The following is a 21,907-nucleotide window of genomic DNA, read 5'->3' as shown; positions in this document are numbered from 1 at the left end:
CACAAAGTCAGTGTGTCCCCTCCAGGAGCTAGAACTTCACCCTTTTGTTCCATCCATCCCCTATTTGCATACAGACCTTTCATCCAGAAGAGTCAGGTGTGAGTGGAACAAGGTGATTTTTACATCTTTTGAAACTCCTTGTATTTCCTCCCTTGCCACCCATGTGACCACAAAGGGGGTAACTCAGCAAGCAGTGTACTCAACCAAGTGATCATTATCTTTGTGATCTAGGACCATATCAATCCAACGAGAGAAGCCAGGGGGCTGAACCAGAATTAACTTGGAATCTCCAAGGCTCCTGTGGGCTGTGCCAGAGGATGAACCAACCAGGCTGGCCTGGAAATGTTAGTAGGGGAAACGAAGATGCATCGTGCCCAGGCCTGGTCAAGGTGGGATTCTGAATTGTCAAATAGGTCTGTATAACCCCCATGTATAGTAAAGAATTAACTTCACCCAGAGACAGGTCTGCCCCTTGCCTGGCTCCTGGGACGTGATATTTAAGCCTTTGGGCTGTCCTGCCTGATAAGAGCATCTTTGTTTACCTGGGGGCTTTGGGATGGGCCAGATAGTCTATGGGGACAATGATTTACAGTGGCGGCTCTGGGCCAATGGTATCTGCTCAGCCTCCAGAGGGGCTGAAGGCCGAGGTCAGCCACACAGGCTGTCAATCATGTCTATGTGACCAAGTGTCAGTAAAAACTCTGGACACTAAGGCTCAGGTGAGCTGGTTGGAAATACTCGGTGATCGTCGTCACACATCCTTGCTGGAAGGGTTAGCATCGCCCACAAGTCCACAGGGAGAGACAACTGGATGCTCATGCCTGGTCTCTGCTGGACTCTGCCCCATGCGCCTCATCCCCTGGCTGATTTTAATCTGTTCCTTTCTCTGTAATAAACCATAACTGTGAGTGGAACAGTTTTCCACGAGTTCTGTGAGTCCTTCTAGCAAATTGTCCAACCCGAGGGTGGTCTCGGGGACCCCCCCAGACTTTACAGCCCATAATCCCCCACCATTTCGTCGTGATCATTGTCCAGGAAATGGCCAAGGAGAGATGACCCCTTTCTTGGAACTGCTGCTTTCAGTGGCCAATCTGTCTTCCTCAGGTGTAGACGCTAGGAGAAGGTGAGGGGGACGAGTGGGGAATCTTTCAGAGCTGGTTTTGAAAGCTGTTTCAGCACTTAGCACACCGCAGGCCCGTGGACCACAGGGAGGGAAGGCCCACCTGGACTGTCAGTCCAGTGTTGAGTGAGTTTGCAATGAAAGGTGCTTCACCGTCAGACTGAAGACAGTTGCAAAAGCCACCGTGTAGTGGGCAGAGTCAGCAGGTCAGACTGGACCAGCAATGCTGTAACCTGAAAAAGTGTCAAGAGCGGGGAGGCGTCGTCATGGGTTGAACTGTGGCCCACAAAATCGTGAAGACCTAACCCCCAATACCTGTGAATGTGACCTTGTTTGCTAACAGGGTCTTTGCCGATGATCAAGTTAAGATGAGGTCGTTAGTTCTCTATATCAATTACACCTAAATAAAACTGTTTTTTAAAAAAGATGAGGTCACTTGTGTGGGCTCTAATCCAATATAACTGTTATCCTTATAAAAGGGGGAAATTTGAGGAAAGATGGAGAGTGATGTTACCAATGTGACAGCGTAAGAATTTCCTACCGTCCACACCCAAAGGCGCTGCTTATGACTGTGAAAGATGACAAGAGTGGAACCATATTAAAACAGAGCCAGAGCAGCCACTTCAGAGGAATGGCCTTCCACGTCTTGTTTTCTTTATCTTCCAAACTGGACCAAACCGCCAACATCCCAAGAAGTCAGTAAGGACAAGAACATCCTGTCTGTGAGAAGTGATGGAACTGGACTTTGCTGATGGCTGAATCGCTCACCATCCATGGGGTACCAGCCTAGCCTTTTGCCTGATGACTAAATCTCAAGCCAGTCTACGAAGTACAAACCTAGCCTCACCTCAACCCGCACCAAAGAACTCTTCCCTAATACAATTTGCTTCATCTTCCTCCCTTCTCCCCATAAAAGCCCTGAGCCCCTCTCCTGTAATCGGGACGCTCTTTGGGTTTCTCCCTGAATCTCTGCTCCCCAACTGCAATTCTTTGATCCCAAATAAACACTTTGCCTCTTAAACTGGTTTCTGTTTCTGTAGAGTGAAATAACGGTCACCTGTGGAGGAGAGGGCCCTCGTGGGAGTCAAGGAGTCCAGCAGAGAAGTTCCAGGACAGCACTGGGGCAAAACAATCTGAGACTGGAAGCCCTGACGAGGGTAAGAGAACAGCTTCGCTTTAGACAGACACCCCCGCCCCAAGGCGGCACAGCTCAGCGCCAAGAGAGGCCTCCTTGGCCCCTGATTTCTCCCTCAGAGGAAAGTTCATACCAAGCAATGGGCTCACCCTGCTTGCCGCGATCTGAGCCAATGAATCACAGTGAGTTAGGGATCGAGAGAGGAAGTCTAATTAGAGTAGATCAGCTGGCAGATCAGAAGACGGGTGACTAATGTCTCAAAAAGCCATCTGCAAGGACTCCAGAATCTTGAGGCAGTTAGAGAGGAAAATGGGCAGTGAGGAGGGGTCCAGGGATGCTGGGCTCCAGGCATCACATTGCTCCATTCTTCTGTCAGCTGCAATGGATACCTTGTAGGTGTGTTTCTCGCCTGTGGTCAGCCTGTTCCTGTAAAGAAGCTAATAGAACAAAGTTTTAATTTATTAAGCTCTTGGGGAGTCCATGCGTAAGCAGAGGCCATATATCAGGACAGCATGTGTTTTTTTTAGAGTACGTGCAGAGCAGAGGAGGGGCCGGGGCCATTTAGCAAAACAAGATGGCGTCACTTATGCTCACTTTCAATTTCCCCCTGTCAGTAGTAACCCATAATCTTACGGTCAAGGGGGAGACAGGGCATCGTACTTTCTCTAGCTACTTCCTGCTGAATCAGGACGTCGTAGGGGGACCATGGCATGGAAAAGAGTTACTTTCCTTTTGAATCAGAAGAAAAGTTAGATAGAAGAGAGCAAAGTTTTCTTTTAAAGGCATATTTTAGCTCTCCAATGGGTTCCAGCATCCACTTTCCCCTCGATACACATGGGATCCTTTCCCGTGATCTTGGGGCGGCCTTGATCCGGGAGCAGTGTATCCAGGGTACCAGCTCTACGGAGGAGTGAGTGGTGAGAAGAATCTCAAAGGGCCCGTCCATTTGGGTGACAACTGGTTTTCGAGTCCCTGGTCTTTCCAAGGTTTCAGGGAAACGTGATCATCAGGTCAGAAGGCGTGTGGAGGGACGTCAGACGGATAAGCAAATTCACGGACAGAAGTTAATGCCAAGCTTAATGATTTAACGTAATTAGCAATCATGACGTCCCTTAAAACATGCAGAGATCCGTCCCAGGGGAAGATGCCTGAACGGGTCTCCCATATGGAATTTTGAAAGGACCAATTTAAGTCCACTTTGGGGAGCTCCTGGAACCCGAGGCAGGGCCGGGGGCAGTGCCTCATGCCAAGTTAGCCGTGCTTCCTGACAGATTCTGCACTGGTCTTCTGTAAGGCGGGGTTCATCTTCTCCGTCTTTCCAGATGCCTGGGGTCTCCAAGCTGAGAGTAGCGTCCATCGGACGGCTGAGCCTCTGGACACTCGCTGCATCATTTGGGAGACAAAAGCTGGTCTGTTATCACTCTGCAAGACATAAGGCAGACAAACCTAGCGATGATTTCTCAGCATCGTGCAAGTGATTTCTGGTGCTTTCTCAGTCCTGGTGGCAAAGGCTTCTATCCACCCGGCGAAGGTGTCCACAGACACTAACAAAAACCTAAAATTCCCAGCTGCCCGGGGCATCTAGGCAAAGTCCATTTGCCAGGCTTCAGAAGGCCAATTCCTTCATGTCAGGGGCTGAGGTGCGGGGGACCGGAAGCGGTCTTGGGTTGTTCTTTGCACAGATTATGCAGTTTTTACTCACCTGTTGTATGGCCTTTTGTAGGTGGGGCCCTATGATGCACTTCTGGACCCACTGGAGGGCAGCATCTCTTCCACAGCACATGCTCTCATGTCCTCGTCTCAAGATGGGGTATAAGAGGGCCTCAGGTATTAGGATCACCCCGCGGGCACCCCGCTTCCTGCCTCCCGGGCGTTCAGTGTCGCATCCCCATCCTTTAGCCCCTTCCTCATCCTTTTCAGAATACATCGGCTTGTGGGCAGCGAGCTCCATCTGTGGCAGTGGGATCCCGCCACGGCAGGGGTGTCTGTCCTAGCAGCCCGTTTGGCCGCTTGGCCAGCCAGTCTGTCTCCTTGGGCAACAGGTGTATTGTCCCCCTGGTGGCAAGGGCAACACGTGATGGCTACCCGATAAGGGTCGTGAACCGCACCAAGCAGCTCTAGCGTTTCAGGGCACGTCTGGTCTCCTTTGTCCCTGCTGTTGGGAGTTCCCTCTCCTTCCAGGTGGGCCCGTGAGCATGAACTACAGCACAGGCACAGCAGGAATCTGCGTATATTTCCTGGATGTGCAGACCGAGGGGGGCGAGGATTTCCGCCTCTGGAGCCCGCGTCCCTGGGGGAGGGACTTTACCCTCTACAGTCTCCTGTAAAGTTCTGACCCCATGTCCATGCCTCTTACCTTGATCCGTGAAGCTGCTGCCATCTGTGCAGAGTTCCAGGTCCGGCTCTTCCAGCGGACAGGCCAACAAATCGGGTCAGCGAGAATGCGCCGTCTCCATGACTCGTGAGCGGTCATGTTCTGAGGCTCCTGACTCTCCTTAAGGAGAAGGTGGCTGGGCTTGGGGAGGACGACACTTGCATCCGTACATTGGGATCGTCCAGAAGGAGGGCCTGGGACCTACCCATCCGTCCTGCAGGGAGCCGGTGTCCCCCTTTCTGTTCTGATACTGTGAGGACTTGCGTGGCACAGATACCATGGTCGCTTGGCCCAGGGTGAATTTTCCAACTTCCTGCAGGATGTCACAAGCAGCAGCCACCACCCTGAGGCAGGGGGCCCAGCCTTGGACAATCTGATCCATTTGCCTGGGAAACTAAGCCACAGGCTGGAGGCTCAAGCCCAGGTTTTGAGTTAATACCCCCGAGCTTATTCCCTGCCTTCCACGTGCTTACAGGCTGGAGGGCTTGTCCAGGTTAGGAAGCCCCAAGGCTGGGGCTGAAATTAACTGTGCCTTGATGGCATCAAAGGCCACCTGACATTCCTTTGTCCATCCTAGTGGCTCCCGGTCAAGCCCTTTTACAGCCTCATAGAGGGGCTTTCCCATGAAACCACAGTTAGGGATCCAGATGCAACAGAAACCAGCCCTGCCCAGAATCCCCGCAGCTGTCGCCGGGTGGTGGGAGGGTCGGGCACGCTATGGCTGTCTCTCTGTCTGGCGGCAGCTCCCTTTGGCCTTTTGATAAGGTCAATCCTAAGTGCGTGACTTTTTGTTTGCAGATCTGTGCTTTCTTTTGTGAGCCCTGATAGCCACATTCAGCCCAATGATCAAGGTCTTGGTTGTGTTGGCAGGAACTGCTCCTAAGTGGGGCTCGCGATCAGCAAGTTATCCCCGTACTGTCACAGCGATCCTTCTTGTGATTGTGAGCGGCTCAGGTCTGCAGCCAGGGCCTTCCCTAACCGCGCAGGGAGTTTTGAAGCCCTGGGGGAGCGCTGTCCAACAATATCCTTGAGTGGCCTGAGGGTCTGGGTCACGCCATTCAAAGGCACAAAGTTGTTGCGATTCTTCTGTGAGCGTATGCAGAGGAATGCACCCTTTAAGTCCAAAACTGAAAACCAGCCAAATTCACCCAGAATGTCGAGTAGCAAGGGGAAGGGCTGGGCACCACAGGGTGCAGGTCCTAAACCACCTCATTTATGGCACGAAGGTCCTGAGGAAACCAATGTTCGACTGAATTGGGTTTCTTGACCAGGAGAATAGGAGGATCACATGGCAAATGGCAAGGTCTGATTAAGCCCGCCGCCAGGAATTTCTGCAGCGCTGGCTGGACGCCCTTCTGAGCCTCCTGTCTTAGCAGATATTGCTTCAGGCTATGTGTACTGGCTGAACAGTGTTTGCTTTCCCAGCCTTCCCCTCCGCCCACGCTTCCGGTCTCACCTCCTTAAGGAGCTCAGGTGGCAGCGGGTCTGGTGGTGGTGTTTGAACATCGAGCAGAACCATCTGGAACCGTAAGGATGATTGTTCTCGTGGCACTTCCACCTCTACTTGGCCTGGAGCAAAGGTCACTCGAGCATTCAGTTTACATAGAAGGTTTCGTCCCAGGAGGAGACCAGGGCATTCAGGCAAATAAAATTTTTCCAACTGAAAGATCCAAGGTGGAGCAAGCAGACTGTAGGCAAACGAAGCTGGCCAGTTGCCCTTGCCCAATTATGTCTGTGGGATACTGTCGCAGTGGAAATTGACCCGCCCCTGGGAGGGCCCCCTGACCGACTTTTGTCCCTTGCTGGGTTTGAGAAGGAGAGAGTCCCTCTCTCAGCCCTGGCGATCCCTCAGGCATCTTCCCCTGGGCGAGCGGTGGGCCTGGAAAAAGGGAGGACGAGGAGGGGCCTGGACTCCTCGTCCATTGTCCCTGTCCCCTGGTCCACATACAGCAGCACGAAGGCTTGAATATAGGGGATTGCACCTTCCTTTCCTTCCTGCTTGCAGGACAATTCCAGCTGCAACATGGTGTCATAACCGAGCGATCTGTGTGGGGTCCACTGTCCTCCTGGGCTCAGCGTGTACTGAGGCCAGGCTACATTGCAGGAAAGATCATTCTTTTCTTGGTCACGGGCTCATAAGTGAAACCAGCCCAAGTGGCCCGCATGCACCCTAGCGGGCCTTTTCATTTTGGGGTCTGGGGGACGGACAGAGTGGAGCCAGGGAGGAAAACTGGCACACAGCCACGTCCCACTACGCCCCAGCACACAGTCCCCCCCAGGGCGACACAAGCCAAAGAGGCCAGAGGGAAGGGTTTGAGGAGGGCAAAGACCTAATCTCCCACCACCAGTGTGGGGGACAGGCGCCTGGCAGAAGGTCCTTAAATCTCCTGTTTGGCAGGAAGTCCAAGTCCGGCTCACTTTGAGGCCACACCTGACCTCCACACAATGACGGCAAAGAAGGCGCCGGACAAGACAGACAGAGGGAAAGACGGTCAGGCCGCGCTCTCAGGCTCCTCCATGGGCTGACACACAAACAGCAGCCCCCACTGAGATGTGCAATTCTGGCTTGACCTTGACGGAAAAGGTCGCAGACTTCACGTCCCCACAGAGGACAGAATGAGCCCCAGGAGTCCGCTGTGGGATCCTGACACAGAGAGACACTGGCGCACAGACTGGCGGAGCAACACACACACTCAGGAGAACAGACCTCACAGCCAGGCGTGCGCAGCACAGCAAAGCCAGAGACTAGTCCTCCAGACGATATCCTAGGCATTCTGTACCTTATCCCTAAACGACGGCGCCTGAACCAGATGGACCTTGGCCTCACCAAGGCCCCCAGACAAGGAAAAAGGGATATAGTACCTGGGAGGTGGAGGCCGGATGACTCCCCTGGCTGCAGACGCAAGCTCCTCAGCTTAGGATCAGTCATTCTTTGCCTGAGGCAGTCGGCCAGCGAGGCAGCCACAAGGGAAATTCCCTGGGCAGAAAAAAGGAAAAGAAAAAGCTGCCAGCAGCTGTGGGGAAAAATCCCCAAACAGCTTCCTCCAAGTCGACGAGCCACCGGCAGAGGCTGTGGTCCCATCTGGGTCACCAGCATTGATATCCAGCAATGGGCTGGCTCTGCTCCCCTCGATCTGAGCCAATTAATCACAATGAGTCAGGGATCCAGAAAGGAAGTTTAATTAGATTAGATTAGCCGGCAAATGGGAAGACGGGGGACTAATGTCTCAAAAACCCATCTTCGAGGATTACAGAAGCTTGAGGCAGTTATAGAGGGAAAATGGGCAGCGAGGAGGGGTCCAGGGACGCCGCGCTCCAGGCGTGCCAGGCTCCGGGCATCACATGGCTCCATTCTCCTCTCCGCTGTGATGGACAGCTTGTAGGTGTGTTTCCCGCCTGTGCTCAGCCTGTTCCTGGAGAGAAACTCCTAGAACAAAGTTTTGATTTATCAAGCTATCGGGGAGTACATACGTCAGCAGAGGCCACGAATCAGGAGAGAATGGGACTTTCTCAGAGCACATGCGGAGCAGGAGGGGTCACACAGAGCAGGGGCCGGGCCCTTTAGCTCACACGATGGCCTCACCTGCGCTCCCTTACAGAGAGAGGGGGTGCTGAGCGCCTGCCGCCCCAGCCGAGCCGGACGCTGCCGCGGAGGCCCGCGTCTCTCTCCGCATCCAGAGCGCGGAGCCGTGAGCTGCGCGGGCCGGACGGTGGGCGCCGGGAGAACAGCAGCCCCGGCTCTGCGCAGAATGGAGGGAAAGGAGGCAGATCCCACTGACCGTGCGCAGACGCCATCAGAAGGCCACCCGTGAGCCACTGCGGACTCCTATAGGACCTGCGGATGCCCCCAACTGGCCCGCGGCACCCCCGACATTCGTGCACCTCACCCCCACACAAGCCCGCCCCCAGGCCGGCTCCCTGTGCGGCCCCCCAGGGCGGGGAGAGCGAGCCTTCGCAGGAGCCTAGTGCGCGTGCGCAGAGCCGACCCGGCCCCGCAGGCTCCTGGATAAACCGCAGCACCCACAGCGCGCGCGGCACCCGCAGCGGAAGGGGTGCCCGCGCCCGGCCCGGCTCTGCAGCATCGAGGGAGGGCACAGGCCCCGAAGACTGACTCCCCGAGAGACAGCCGGAAGTGGGAAGAAGCACATCCGCAGAAAGGTCTAGAAACGCTCAGAAGCCCACGCAGGGCTGATGGAAGGTATTCCCTCTGTACCTCGGTTGCAGCCTCGTGAGCGAGTCTGGATCGGAGCCCGCGAATTTGTGCCCGGATTCCCGGCGCGAAGAAACTGCGGAGGATCATGTGTGCTGTTTGAAGCCACTAACTGCCATCCAGCAACAGGTAACCAAGACGCTTAGGTTTAATTCCATCCTCTTTTTCGACCTTCTTGACATGGAGCATCAAGAATCAATTTTCTAATATATGCATTCCTTTCTAATATATGCATTTAAAGCCACAAAATTTCCCCTAAGCGCTGCTGTAGGTGTATCCCACACATTCTCTCGTGTCATATCGTCCTTTTCATTCAATTCAAAACATTTGCTAAATTTCAGACCTATGGATTCTCTAGAAATGTGTTACTTAATTTCCAGGCAATTATGGATTTTCCCATTTCCTTTTTATTACTGATGTACAACTTGTTTCTGTTATGCTCAGAGAACATATTGCTATAAGTGACTTTAATCTTTTGAAACTTTTGAGGACTTCCTTGTGGCCTGGCATAAGGTTGATTTTGGTGAGAATTCCGCGTGTATTTGGAAAGGAGTTGGTCACGGGTGGTACACTGTTCTAGTTACATCAATGAGGTTTTGTTGATAATTATGTTGTTTGAATCTTCAATGTCCTTTCCAATTACTTCTGCTTGTCCTCTCAGCTATCAAGAGAGAAAGTCTCCCACTGTGATAGTGGATTTATCTATTTCTCCCTCAAATTCTCCCATTTCTCGATGTAGGTATTTTAAAGCTACGCTACGGGGTGGACGGGTCAGGACCGTGGCGTCTTCCTGTTGGGTTGGCTCTTCTGTCCATGAGGAAATATCTCCTTTAATTCCTGTTTGTTCTTCTTGCCTTGAATTCGACTCTGTCTAACGCTAATACGACTACCCCGCTTTATTCGGTGAAGGAGTGTACGGTGTGTATTCTTCCATCCCATTACTTCTGACGTTTCCAGGTGCTAATGTTTATTTTTTTTTTTAAGATTTTATTTTTTTCCTTTTTCTCCCCAAAGCCCCCCGGTACATAGTTGTATATTCTTAGTTGTGGGTCCTTCTAGTTGTGACATGTGGGACTCCGCCTCAGCATGGGCTGATGAGCAGTGCCATGTGTGCACTCAGGATTCGAACCGATGAAACACTGGGCCGCCTGCAGCGAAGCGCACGAACTTAACCACTCGGCCACGGGGCCAGCCCCTCCAGGTGCTAATACTTAAATTCTGTCTCTTATAAACAACATGTAGTTGGACTTATTTTCTCTTCAACCCAGCGTGACATCCTTAGTCTTAAGCTTGCAGTATTTAGTTTAATACCACAAACTCAATGGCTTAAAACAGCAGAAATTTACTCCCTCACGGTTCTGGAGGCCACACGTCCAAAATGAAAGTGCCGGCAGGACCACGCTCTCCCTGGAGGCTCTTGGGGAGAGTTCGGTTCCTCCCTCTTCCAGCTGCTGCTGGATGCTGGTCTCCTTGGCTTGTGGCTGCCTCGCCCCATCTCTGCCTCTGCCTTCACGTCACCTTCTCTCCTGTCTGTGGCCAACATCCCTCTGCTCCCCTCATGAGGGCACATGTGACTGTACTTAGAGCAGAGCTGGGTAACCCAGAGTCATCTCTGCATCTCAAGATCCCTCACACAATCGCGTCTGCAGAGTCCCTTTCTGGGATTGGTGTGCTGCCGTATAAAGCAATGTGCACAGGTTGCGAGACTAGGATGTGGATGTGTTTGGGGGGACCATTCTTCAGCCAATCACAACAATTATATTACACAGCCTTTCAAAGATACGCGAAACACAACAGTCCTAATGAACTGGGAGGTCATAACAAGGAAATAGTGAGAATCAATCTAATTGACAGAGTGTCCAAGGGGAGAAGAATTTGGTAAGGGGGCTGGTCTTCCGTGAGGCTAGTTCCAGCAGCTCAGCGATATATCACGGATTTACTTTCTCCATCTTCTCTGCCTTCTGGAGTGCTGACCGCACTAGCTGTGGCTTCCCTCGTGGTTGAAAACTGGCTTCCGGAAGCTTCCATGGTTATAGGCGTCCTCTAAGAGTGTTGTCCATCCCGACTCCATCTCCCTCTCTGCTCCCAGGATGGTTTCTCAAAAGTGCAAAGTGGCTCCCATCGCTCCCATCCCTCCACACTCTTCCGTGGCTCCCCAGTGCCCACGGCCTGGAGTCAGACCCTCCCTGTGCTAAGTCCCGGCGTGGTCCGGCTCCCCTGACCTGCCCCCCCACAGCCCTGGTTTTCACACCCCAGCAGCATCACCCTTCGCTGTAGCTCCACGACGTCCCCCTGCCTCTCCTCTCCTCCGCGCCTTTGCTCTCGCTGGTCCCTCCGCCGCCACGGCCTCCTCTCCCTGCACCCTGGCTCATGGGGCCTGGAGACCCGGATCTGAGGACTGAGGTGCTGTGTGACCTTCGACGTCGACATACACTCGGGAACTCGGCTGTTCATTCTCCATAGTGCGGTTTCTGTTACTGTCATGAGGAGCAACCCACCCCGCGGGAGAGGCAGGGCCCCGGGTCAGTCACAGAACAGGACCCTGCGCCGCCCAGGCCGCCCTGTGACCACCGGACCAGAGAGGGAGCGCGGGGAGCGGGGAGGATGGAGGGGACCGGCGCCCTCTGGCGGCGGAAGGGGGAACCGCGGAGAAGGGGGGCGTGTCCTCCCCAAGGTCGGAGCTGAGACTGTTGCTCCCGCGCACCTGGTACCTGTCAGGCACCACACTAATGGCATCACCCACGTGACACGTACTATACCTATCAAAAAAAATAGTTATTAGTTTCTTTATTTTCTGCCCGTCCTCCCCACGAGCCCTGTTTTGTTCAGGGCTGAATCCCCAGCACCTACAAGTAGGTGGGGCACACAGCAGGTGCTCAAGAAATTATGCGGGATGGAGTTAGCGTCAACGCTGCCATTAGACTCAAGCTGGAGTCTCTCCCCAAAGGGCAAGGGATCCCCAGGAGCAAGATGGGTCCCCACCTCTGGACATGCCCCCGGGACCTCAAGACCCCAGAATTCCCTGAACAGGCCGCCCTCGCCTCCTCCCGGAACCCTCAGGGGCCTCTTCTGTGAGTCAGGGGTGCAAGGGGTCAGGTGTGCCCCCCTCAACCCGAGGGCCCCCTGTCGCTGAGGCTGTGGGCAGAACTGGGCCAAGCAAGCAGGGCTCACAGGGGGCCCCGTGGTGGGCCGGGGAGGGAGCTTAGAAAAGCAGAGGGGTGGCTGCGAGGCCAGAGCCTGTGGCCTGCTCTCCAGCAGCCTCCATGTTCCGGGGCAGAATTCCAAGGGCTCTGAGAATTCTAATTCCAAAGGGGCCTTCCAGCCTTCGGTTCTTCAGAGGAACTTAAAGGGGTGTTGGCTACAGGGTGGGGGCGGGGAGCACCTTGTGAAGGGAGGTCGCTTGAGTTAGCCCAGGTGAAGGGGGAGCCACCTACAGGAAGTCCTGGGTGGGGTGGGGGAGGAGCAATTTGAGAACGGTCCCCTCCCCCAATAGAGAGGAAGGAAAAATGCGTGTTTATCACCCGAGTTTCCCCAATCACTGAAAGAAGCTGGATTCAGCCCGTCAGGGAGCGAGCTGCACTCTCTCCTCCTCCCACCCAGCTCCCCAGAGCAGCCACGGTCTCTGCAGAGAAGGAGACACACTGGAAATGGCCCTGTCCCAGTCAATCGCTGGGGACTGCCGCCTTGCAGAGATCTTTCCATTTTGCCCTTTGACGGTGTTCTCGTGAAGAGGCTAAATCATATTTTATTTAGCAGCTTTTAGCTTGATGTATAAGTTTTAAATATTTAGCAGCAGGGTGTGTAGGCGTCCGTCTGTCCCGTCATCCAGGAACACACACATGAGGGCAGCCCTGACACTTACAACAGCCCTATGAGGTGGGGGGGACCGCCCTTCAATCCATTTCACAGACAGAGAAGCCAAGGGTGGCTCAATGTGTGATGTTCACAGGGATTTATCACCAACCACATGTTATACAGGGTACACAGTGGTGACTGAGAGGGGAAAGCGATGGTCCTTTCTTTGTCTTTAAACAGGGCAATTATACAGCTGGACTATTTGGGACACTCCGGTGTGTGCCTATTGACCCAGCATGATTATCACCAGCTACCTCTTTCACCCTCAAGGATTGTGGTTTGCACAATACATTAAACGATGACCCTACGTATAGACTTCCATGCTTAGTGGGAGAGAGAGAAATTAATCAAAGAATTGCCCAGGTAAGTTCACACCCACAGCTGTGATCAATATGAAGAAGGAGAGGAAAGGAAATAGCGTGGGGAAAGCAAATAGTGAGAGCTGTCCTACACTGAGATACCAGAATGAGGTGTCACCCTGAGAAGGTGACACTGAAGATGAATACTAAGTAACCATTAGGATGGGTCGAGGGAGGGAGGTGAGCATTCCCGGTTTGGGAACATCCAGGAAAAAAAATCACAATTCTACCCTGTGTTTAAACTTGTCCTTGTCACGATCGCCACTATTTTGACTTCTGTCATTGTTGATCCAACAAAGAAAACAAGTGTTTTCTGCTAATTGCAAGAGAATCTGGGGACTTCTTATACTGGCTGAGATAATTATAACAAGACCAAATAAAGGGAGTTGGTGAGTTAAATCTTTAAAAATTCAACTTCCTAAAACACACAGGGAGCAAATCTAATTTCCTCCTATCCAAAAAGGATGCAAGTAATACAGCCTCAGGCTGAAAGGCAGTACAACAGTTACAGATTCAAGTTGCAGGAAATTCTCTCAAGGGCGTGTCTCCATATTAGGCTGACAAGAGACAGAATTAATAAAATTCTAACAAGGGAAGCCTTCACCCCACCTGGTTAATGGGTATATTTTTAGTATCATTAAGGAAGCTGAGGTGTAAACATGCCTGTCTTTTTACAAAAGCCTAGCTGAGTGTTTTGTAATCTCCAAGCGAAGGTACAAAGTTGCTGAATTTCTGAAGGTTCCTCTATTTAAAACTGTACAGAGTGTGCCCAAAGTCCCCTGGGGTCAAGGAAGTCAAAGCATCTTCAAGGGCAGCAAGAAAGGCAGGGTGGCTGGGGACTCAGGAAGAGGGTCTCGGGAGAGAGCGAGGTGAGGCTGGGGTGGAGGCGGCCGGTGCTGGCGGCCTCGGTGAGGAGCTTGGGACTCACCCTGAGAGTCATGAGAAGCCATGGAAAACTGGTTCACTTTTTATCTGAGCTTTGTCCTCACAGGGGTCCAGGTGCATCTTGGGATGTGACTGAGGAGGTGGGAGCAACAAGCAGGTGCGACGAGATGCTGACTGGACCAGAGTGCAGAGAGAGGAACAGACAGGAGTGGTCTCAGCCATCAGATGTTGACGAGGGGGCAGCAACACGACTTGGGCGTGGCTGGGATATTCATTCAATCATTCTGTTACTACTGATTGAGCACCTGCTATGAACTGAGCATTGTTTTGGGTGCTGTTTGAGGGGAAAAAAATAAAAATCTCAGCTATGAACAAAAAGCAGCCCAAGATGTATGAGTTAAATGGTGCTTGTCTGGGAATGCAAACTGGTGCAGCCACTATGGAAATCAGTATGGAGATTCCTCAAAAAACTAAAAATAGAAATACCATACGACCCAGCCATCCCACTACTGGGTATCTACCCAAACAACTTGAAACCAACAATCCAAAGTAACATATGCACCCCTATATTCATTGCAGCACTATTCACAACAGCCAAGACATGGAAGCAACCCAAGTGCCATCGGCTGATGACTAGATAAAGAAGGTGTGGTGTATATATACAGTGGAACACTGCTCAGCCAGAAAAAAGGCAAATTCATCCCATTTGCAATAACATGGAAGGACCTGGAGGGAATTATGCTAAGCGAAATGAGGCAGACTGAGACAGACAAACACCAGATGATTTCACTCCTATGTGGAATATAAACAAGCACACGGACAAAGAAAACAGCTCAGTGGTTACCAAGGGAAGGGGAGTGGGGAGCGGCACAGGGGGTGAAGGGGAGCACTTATGTGGTGACGGACAAGAAATAATGTACAACTGAAATCTCGCATTATGTAAATTATTATGAATCAATTTAAAAAATAATTGATATTTTTAAAAAATGGCCCTGTCGCCCAAGTTTCTCGAGTGGAACAAACTGGTCACTCTCCAGTGGCCTCAACAAAAACCGAACGTGAGCACACGGCCACATCTTTAGAAAGCTGCTTCATGGTGTATGTACATTTTTGTATCCTGGTTTGTTTCCCTTAACATTATATTGTGAACATTTGTCATAACATTAAAACATCTTTGAACTCTATAAAAATATATAGATTTTGGATAAATACATTTTGGTACATTTGGTGGCTGAAGCCATTATCTGGATAAGATCACCTGTAGTACAATGGTCATGGAGGGAAAAATGAGTCTGAAAGGGAGAAGAAAAGCCCAGCCAGAGAAGCAGAAGGACAATCAAGACGGTCTTATGAAACAGAAGCTCAGGGAAGGGAGCATTTCAAGATGAAGGAAGTGGTCAGTGGTGTCAAATGCTGCCCAATTGCCCAAGGTCATCCAGCTAATAAGTGTCAGGGCTAAAATTTAAAACCAGCTCTAACTATTTAATAAATGGTGCTGGGACAAGTGGTGCGCCATTTAGAAACAGATTTACACCCCTACCTCACACCATAGCTATTGTAAATTCCGGCAAAGGTAAAGGATTGAAAGCAAAACACGAGATAACATTTTTTAATAGAAGATGTTTTATAATCTTGGTGTGGAAAGATCTTCTCCGAGACAGGAAATGCAGAAAACATAAAGGGAAAAATAATATTTTTGGATAGATTGAGGAAAACATTTGCAGCATATTTGACAGACATGGGGTTAACATCCCCCATATACAACAACCCAACAGGAAAGTGGCTAAAAGAGATGGACAGACAGTTCACAGAGGAAGGATGGGAACAGCCATAAATATGCAAAAGGACAATCACGGGTCTGATGTTTAAGGAAATATGGATAAAACAATAAGGAGGGACCAGTCCTTGGATTGGTAAAGCATTTTAAAACTGATTACATTAAAGGGGAAAAGAAAAACTGAAACTCTTTTGGAATGGCATTGGGCAATATCTAATCAAATTTAAAACGCGGCTCTATTTCATGATCCGGGTGCTGGATGCGTGGTGTATTCACGGTGTGAAAATGAATGGAGCTCTCCACTCTATTCTAAGACTTCCATAAAGTCCATTTATTAATTCTAGCAACTCTATAAAAGTGCCTTTGTCCACTTTTCTGTATGTATGTTCTTCTTTCCTGCTTTTAAAAAGGACTGAGAGACACGAAATGTACACACTCAACAACACAAGAGTCCCATTATGGGTTTTTTTCTTCATTTTGAAATTGATAATAAAAGACAAACAACCTATTTTTTTTAAATGGGCGACGGAGATGAACAGGCAATTGACAGAAAACAGATCCAAGTGACAAATCCAAATGGGCAGCAAACATAGAAAAATGCTCAATCTCCTGAGTGGTCATAAAAACACCAATTAAAGTGACACAGAAATGTCACTTTATATCCATACGTTTAGGAAGTGAGAACACCCCCTTCTGGGGGGAGTGGAAGCTCCGTTCCTGTGGAAGTACGGACTGTTACAGCTTTCACACAGAGAGTCTGCATTTATAATTTATAAAAGCTCCAGTGTGTCGGGCTGTATGTGTGATAATATTTTGTGCAGCATTGGGGGAAAGAACTGGAAAGCTTCAGAAAAAGAAAAGATTATGTCAAAATGGTGACCCTGTATCAGGAAATAGTATGCAACTATTAGTAAAAATAAATTAGAATTCGATGTATAGACCTGGAGAGATGCTCATGAAATATTAGGTGGCAGAGGGCAAATTGAACTTATTTTTAAACATGTGCCCTTACGTGTGTTTGTGGGAGGCAGAATATGGCTTAGAACTTAATCTCTGGAGCCCGGAAGCCTGTGGCTGAGCCGACGTCACCACCTTCTCCCCGTGTGTGATAACCCTCGGGACTCAGTTTCCTCGGTGGTAAGAGCAGGTTAATGACACGTCTCCCACACAGGCCTGTGGGAGCTCGTGGGGAGATGACTCGTGGAAGGTGCTGGAGCTGCCCGCTGCGCTGTGCCATGACACCGTGAGTGTGAGCGTGATCCACCTGCGCGCGGAGAATACCGGGGAAGGAAACCCCACACTGGCCTCCACGGGGACCTCAGGGGGCGGAGCTGGACGGAGTGGACACAGGTGAGTAACGTTTCCCATCGATTCGACTACTCACAGCCGGCACGTGATACTTTTGTAATCTGTTTAATCCACTGAAGCAGAAGGAAAGGAGGGAGGACAAACTGGGCCGTCCGCCCTGAGCGCACCAGGTGCCGAGGAGGCAGGAGGAACGAGCCGGGAAGGGCAGGGGCCCCAGGAAAGCCTTCTGCCCCAACAGCTGACCCCAAGCCCCTGAGTGGCCCTGGGCAGATGGCTGTCCCTCTCTGGACCTCAGCCCCTCCTGTGCACAGTGGAGCTGCCAGTGGCCCCCACGGAAAGCACGTGGCTCACACCAAGGGCAGGTCTCAGTCCCTGTCCCGGGGCGCTTGTGGGGCAGCAGGAGCCGACGTCTCAGTGCTCCACCCTTTCAGCCCATTTGATCCCACATCGACCTGCGAGTCAGGGACTTTCCATTATCCTCCCATTTTGCAGTGGGGAAACTGAGGCACAGATTGGTTAGGTCACTGGCCCCAGCTCACACCCTAGAATGGGGCCGGAATTCAGTCCCAGGCAGCCCGGCCCTGAATCAGGCTCCGACCACCAGGTGCCACCATCTCCCATGTCTCAGCACTGACGTCCCTTCTCTGGGCCTCAGGCTCCTCCACCGTGGAGCGGGCTTCCCAGGGCTCAGCTCTGCAGTCTGCTCAAAGGGTTAGGGACATCGCGTTGGGACCTGGGAGGAGAGTTTAAAACCGGGACTCTGGTGACCTCAGTCCCCGTGGGCGGAGGGAGATGGGCCCCCCCCCCCCCCCCCCCCGCCCTTTCTCTGCTGTGAGGCTCCTGTTGCCAGAGGCCGCCCGGGGGGCAGGGATCCAGGCGCTGGTCGGCCAGAAACCGCAGGGTGGGCGCCCAGGGGCCTGTGTGCACCAACCCCACCCCCGCTGATGGCTGGATGAGGGGCACCCGGCTTTGTCGTGGGCTCCCCCGCCCCACCTCACCTGGACCAACCACACCGCATCCGCTTGCGGTCCTGCCAGAGGAGGAAGCAGATTCTTGGGTCCACTATGACCTGTCCGGGAAGTCCTGCCAGGGTGTGAAGCAAGGCCTTTCCTGCCGCTCCACCCCAGCATATAAAGGCGGCCTGGCCAACCGCGAGCTCCTAGACGTCCCTGTGCACCCCGCCAGCCATGTCTCTCCGCTGCGCTCTGCTCGCCTGGGCCCTGTTCACCCTCCTCAGACACGGAGTGGCTCAAAAAGATTCGGACTGCTGTGGCCCCATCGTGCCCCGGAGAGAGTGGAGGGGCCTGGCGTCCAACTGCGACCGGAAGCTAAGCCTGCCCAAGAGCTACGTGGTGGTGTCACACACGGCGGGCAGCCCCTGCGACACACCGGACTCCTGCCTGAAGCAGGTCCAGAACGTGCAGAACTTCCACAAGGGGACGCTGGGCTGGTGCGACGTGGCCTACAAGTAAGTGCGGAGGGGAGGCCGGAGGAGGGGAAGGTGTGCAGGCCCGGGAGACACGGGGGACCGGTTCTAGAGCCGCCGGGGTCACCGCCTAGGGCTGGGCACGTGCAGGCAGCACGAAGATGCTGGAGGAGGGGAAGGGGCTGACGGCCAGCTCTGCTCCCCAGGGAAGGACAGACTTTGCCAACACGCACCAAGGTGCCCTCCACCCTGGAGTCCCGTTAGACCGTCTGCGCCTGTGCTGGGAGGCAGACAGCAGGCTGGGTGAGCGCGGGGCTGGGTCCCTGTCCCAGCTCCCCTGCTGACGGTGGAGACCCAGGCCGGTCACTCAGTCTCTGAGCTGCAGTGTCCTCCTCCTGTGCACAGTCAGCGGATGATGCCCATGTGATCGCCAACCGCCACTGTGGGCAAGGCTCCTAGGACACCACCTGGCACAGAGTCTGGGCCCCAGATGCACGGACTATTGCCATTGGCACCTTCTATGTGTCAGGCCGAGTGCCGGATGCTGGCATGGGGACACAGCCTCGAACGGTAGGAATGCAGCCCAAAGGGATTTCAACACCAGCAGGGAGAAACAAGCAGAGTCAACCGGATGGATTTCACAGGGTGACAGGAGTGACAATAAAAAGGAAGAGGATGGGGGAGCTGAGGGAAGAGTGCAGTGAGCTGGGGGCACAGCGGGGCAAAGGCCCTGAGGCTGAGGGATAGAGGCCAGGATGGCTGGAGGAGGCTGGGAGAAGGGATAGCATGAGGAGGGGTCAGAGGGCATAGTGGGGCATGGGGAGGACATGGCTCTGCACTGGGAAGGCGGGAGGGACGGGAGCCCAGCGGTGGAAGGAGCGCCCTCATGAAGTCAGCAGAGCCAAGCCTGGGCTGCAGCCTCTGACCTCAGTCGTGTCACAGAAAAGCAGACAAGTCAGCACTCAGGTTTTAGGACTCAAGAGTCTGACTCTAACGTTCTGAATCCCCTCCCTCGTCACATCACATCCTCTCTGAGCCTCAGTTTCCTCACCTGTAGAATGAGCCCCTGTCCGTGCCTCCTGCTTTGGGGCTGAGGTTTCGGGGAGATGCCTCCATGAAGAAATGCACAGGGAGCAGAGATGCCTTCCAGGGGCTGCGGCTGTAGCAGGGCGGTGACCACCCAGTCCGGGGGGGGGGGGGGGTGGGGGAGGCGGGGCGGGGCTGGGGACATCACTGTGGCATTTCTAGTCTCTTCACAGCCAGATTCTGAGAGTCTGGCTTCTGAAGTGGCAGGTTCAGGACCCAGAGGGGAAAGTTCTGACATTCTGTGCATCACTGGGGACCCTGGGGGCCAAGGGCTGGGGAAGCAGACACTGCGGCTCATGTGCTGCTCCTCTGGTTCAACCACATGCCAGGCAGACTCGCTCCACCAAGACCAGGGGGACGAGGGGTCTTAAGGATCGGCTGCGGGGTCTGGAAAGCTCACAGGCGGATGCTGGGGCTCCAGAGTCTGGTCTGCTTGTGGTGCCAGCCCTTGAGTCCCTGATCCCATCACTCAGGGGACTCCAGCACGGAGCAGGAAGCAGGAAGGGGCTCGGGTGACAGTGGAAGAGCTCCTTGGTGGCGAGTTCTGAGAGGCAGGGGTCATGGGGCGTGACCTCGGGCAAATCACCTCTCTTCCTACATCTCTGCTTCCTCAGCTTAAAGTGGGGATGACACAGGGCCTGCCTCGGAGGACCGCATGCGAGGACTCATCGAGAGCAGGACAGATTCTCCAGGGAGGCAGGAGAGAGCAAGGAGTCAGACCATGTGGGTGGGAGTCACGGGAACCTGGGTGAAAATCCTGGCTCTGCCCCTGACCCGCTGTGTGACCATGGGCAGCTCTGCACCTCTCTGATTCTGCATCTACAGAACGGAGGCAGTAGTGACTCAGGGTTGCTGAGTGGAGGAGGGACAGGGGCTCCTTCCCCAGGAAACCCCCCCTCACTCCTCAACCCCCCACCCCACAGCTTCCTGATCGGAGAAGATGGGCTTGTGTATGAGGGCCGGGGTTGGGACATTCAGGGCGCCCACGCAGGAGGAGGCTGGAACTCCAAGTCCATCGGCATCAGCTTCATGGGTAACTACATGGGTAAGTGACTGTCCAGCCGTCGGGACAGGGGCGGACATGGGGCCTGGGGGAACGCAGGGCGTGGTGGGTGGTGGTTCAGAGGCTCTGCCACCTACAAGCTCTGTGACCTCGGGCTAGTGACCTGCTTTTCGGAGCCTCATTGTCCCCTCTGGACATGACCGTTTCCAGCCCGCGGTCCTGGGGAGGATTCGGTAATCTGTACCAGGGTCTTGGGTCCGTCCACGGCCCCGAAGGAGTGCAGGGTGAATGGCCGCTACCCTGTGGGCAGGAGCCCGAGGTCTGGGGCCGAGAAAGGAGGCTCAGCGAGGATCTTGACAGCCGACCCTTGTGGAGGGCTTCCTCTGTGCACAAAGTGACATGTTATCGTCCCACAGCCCTGGGGCCAGCTGCCATGATTCTGTCCTGTCACAGTGAGGAAACTGAGGCACAGAGAGGTGGAGCCACGGCTAGGGAGTGGCAGAGACCGATCTGGGCCCCAGAGGGCCAGCTGGGAGGGCACCATGGTAACCACTGCCCCCTGGACCTCTGCCCGTCCAGGGCCCAGCCTGACTCCTGCCTCTGCCTCCCCAGATCGGGCGCCCCCCCAACGAGCCCTCAGGGCAGCCCAGAGTCTGCTGGCTTGTGGCGTGGCTCGGGGCGCCCTGAGTCCCAACTATGAGGTCAAAGGACACCGGGACGTGCAGGACACACTCTCTCCAGGTGACCGGCTCTATGATATCATCCAGACTTGGCCACACTACCAAGACTGAGGCCCTGCCTGCCCACTCCAGTCAGAAACCCTCTGCTTCCCCCTCCAATAAAGATGCACTCACTGTGACCCTGTGTCCTGCCACCTGCCTCCCTTCCTCTCTGCCTCCCTCATGACCCAACCACTCCCCCAGCTCCCAGCACTCTGTCCTCCCTGGTGCCCAGAACCCAGAGACCCAAACCATGAACCAAGACCCCCGAGATCCCAGCTCAGAAGCCACGTCACAGCTCAGAACCCAGAGGTTTCCGGGCAGAGGGCAGAAATCAGCACCAAGTCAACCCACGAGTCACTCACAGCAGCTCGGGGTCCCCTGGGGCAATGAACCCTGCTGCAAACACCTCCTCTCCACCACACAGCCAACGACGTCTGTGCCTCTCTGCTTGGACTCCTTTGGGGACGGGCTGCTCACTACCATTGCTCCCCCCTCTCATTGCTTTAGGGAGGGCGGGAGTTCTTCCTGAGCCGGAACCCCAAGCTGCCTCCCAGGCACAGACGGGCCCAGAAACACACACAGGTCCCAATGCCACCGGCACCCATTCCCCACACCTCCCTCTCCTCCGCCACCCTTAGTCATAAGCT

At 53.6% G+C, this 21,907-nt stretch overlaps 1 protein-coding gene and 2 long non-coding RNA genes across 3 annotated transcripts; 2 read left to right on the top strand and 1 right to left on the bottom strand.

Annotated features, from left to right (window-relative positions):
* The first annotated feature begins 8,831 nt into the window (after nucleotides 1–8,831).
* Nucleotides 8,832–14,782, top strand: LOC123281275 (uncharacterized). Its single transcript, XR_006520683.2, has 3 exons — nucleotides 8,832–8,968; nucleotides 12,875–13,057; nucleotides 14,045–14,782. It is a non-coding gene; the product is annotated as an uncharacterized lncRNA (long non-coding RNA).
* A 755-nt stretch (nucleotides 14,783–15,537) lies between these two features.
* Nucleotides 15,538–20,452, bottom strand: LOC123281190 (uncharacterized). Its single transcript, XR_006520499.2, has 3 exons — nucleotides 19,501–20,452; nucleotides 18,022–18,106; nucleotides 15,538–17,756 (listed from the first exon to the last, which is right to left on the bottom strand). It is a non-coding gene; the product is annotated as an uncharacterized lncRNA (long non-coding RNA).
* Nucleotides 18,154–21,768, top strand: LOC106843775 (peptidoglycan recognition protein 1-like). Its single transcript, XM_014860968.3, has 3 exons — nucleotides 18,154–18,491; nucleotides 20,459–20,580; nucleotides 21,151–21,768. The coding sequence occupies exons 1-3, from the start codon at nucleotides 18,211–18,213 to the stop codon at nucleotides 21,327–21,329; spliced, it is 582 nt and encodes a 193-aa protein (XP_014716454.2). The 5' UTR covers nucleotides 18,154–18,210; the 3' UTR covers nucleotides 21,330–21,768.
* The last annotated feature ends 139 nt before the right edge of the window (nucleotides 21,769–21,907 follow it).

This window comes from Equus asinus, chromosome 26, assembly GCF_041296235.1.
Source record: "Equus asinus isolate D_3611 breed Donkey chromosome 26, EquAss-T2T_v2, whole genome shotgun sequence".
Lineage (NCBI taxonomy): Eukaryota > Metazoa > Chordata > Mammalia > Perissodactyla > Equidae > Equus > Equus asinus.
The sequence above is the reverse complement of the archived record's forward strand: the minus strand, read 5'-3'. Positions and strand labels throughout refer to the sequence as shown.

What these genes read in the sequence shown, in the direction of transcription:
- LOC106843775 (XM_014860968.3), top strand. Translation starts at nt 18,211, where the DNA reads ATGTCTCTCCGCTGCGCTCTGCTCGCCTGGGCCCTGTTCACCCTCCTC. An exon ending in TGGTGCGACGTGGCCTACAA is followed by an intron (nt 18,492 to 20,458) that starts GTAAGTGCGGAG and finishes CCCACCCCACAG; the next exon opens with CTTCCTGATCGGAGAAGATG. An exon ending in CTTCATGGGTAACTACATGG is followed by an intron (nt 20,581 to 21,150) that starts GTAAGTGACTGT and finishes CTGCCTCCCCAG; the next exon opens with ATCGGGCGCCCCCCCAACGA.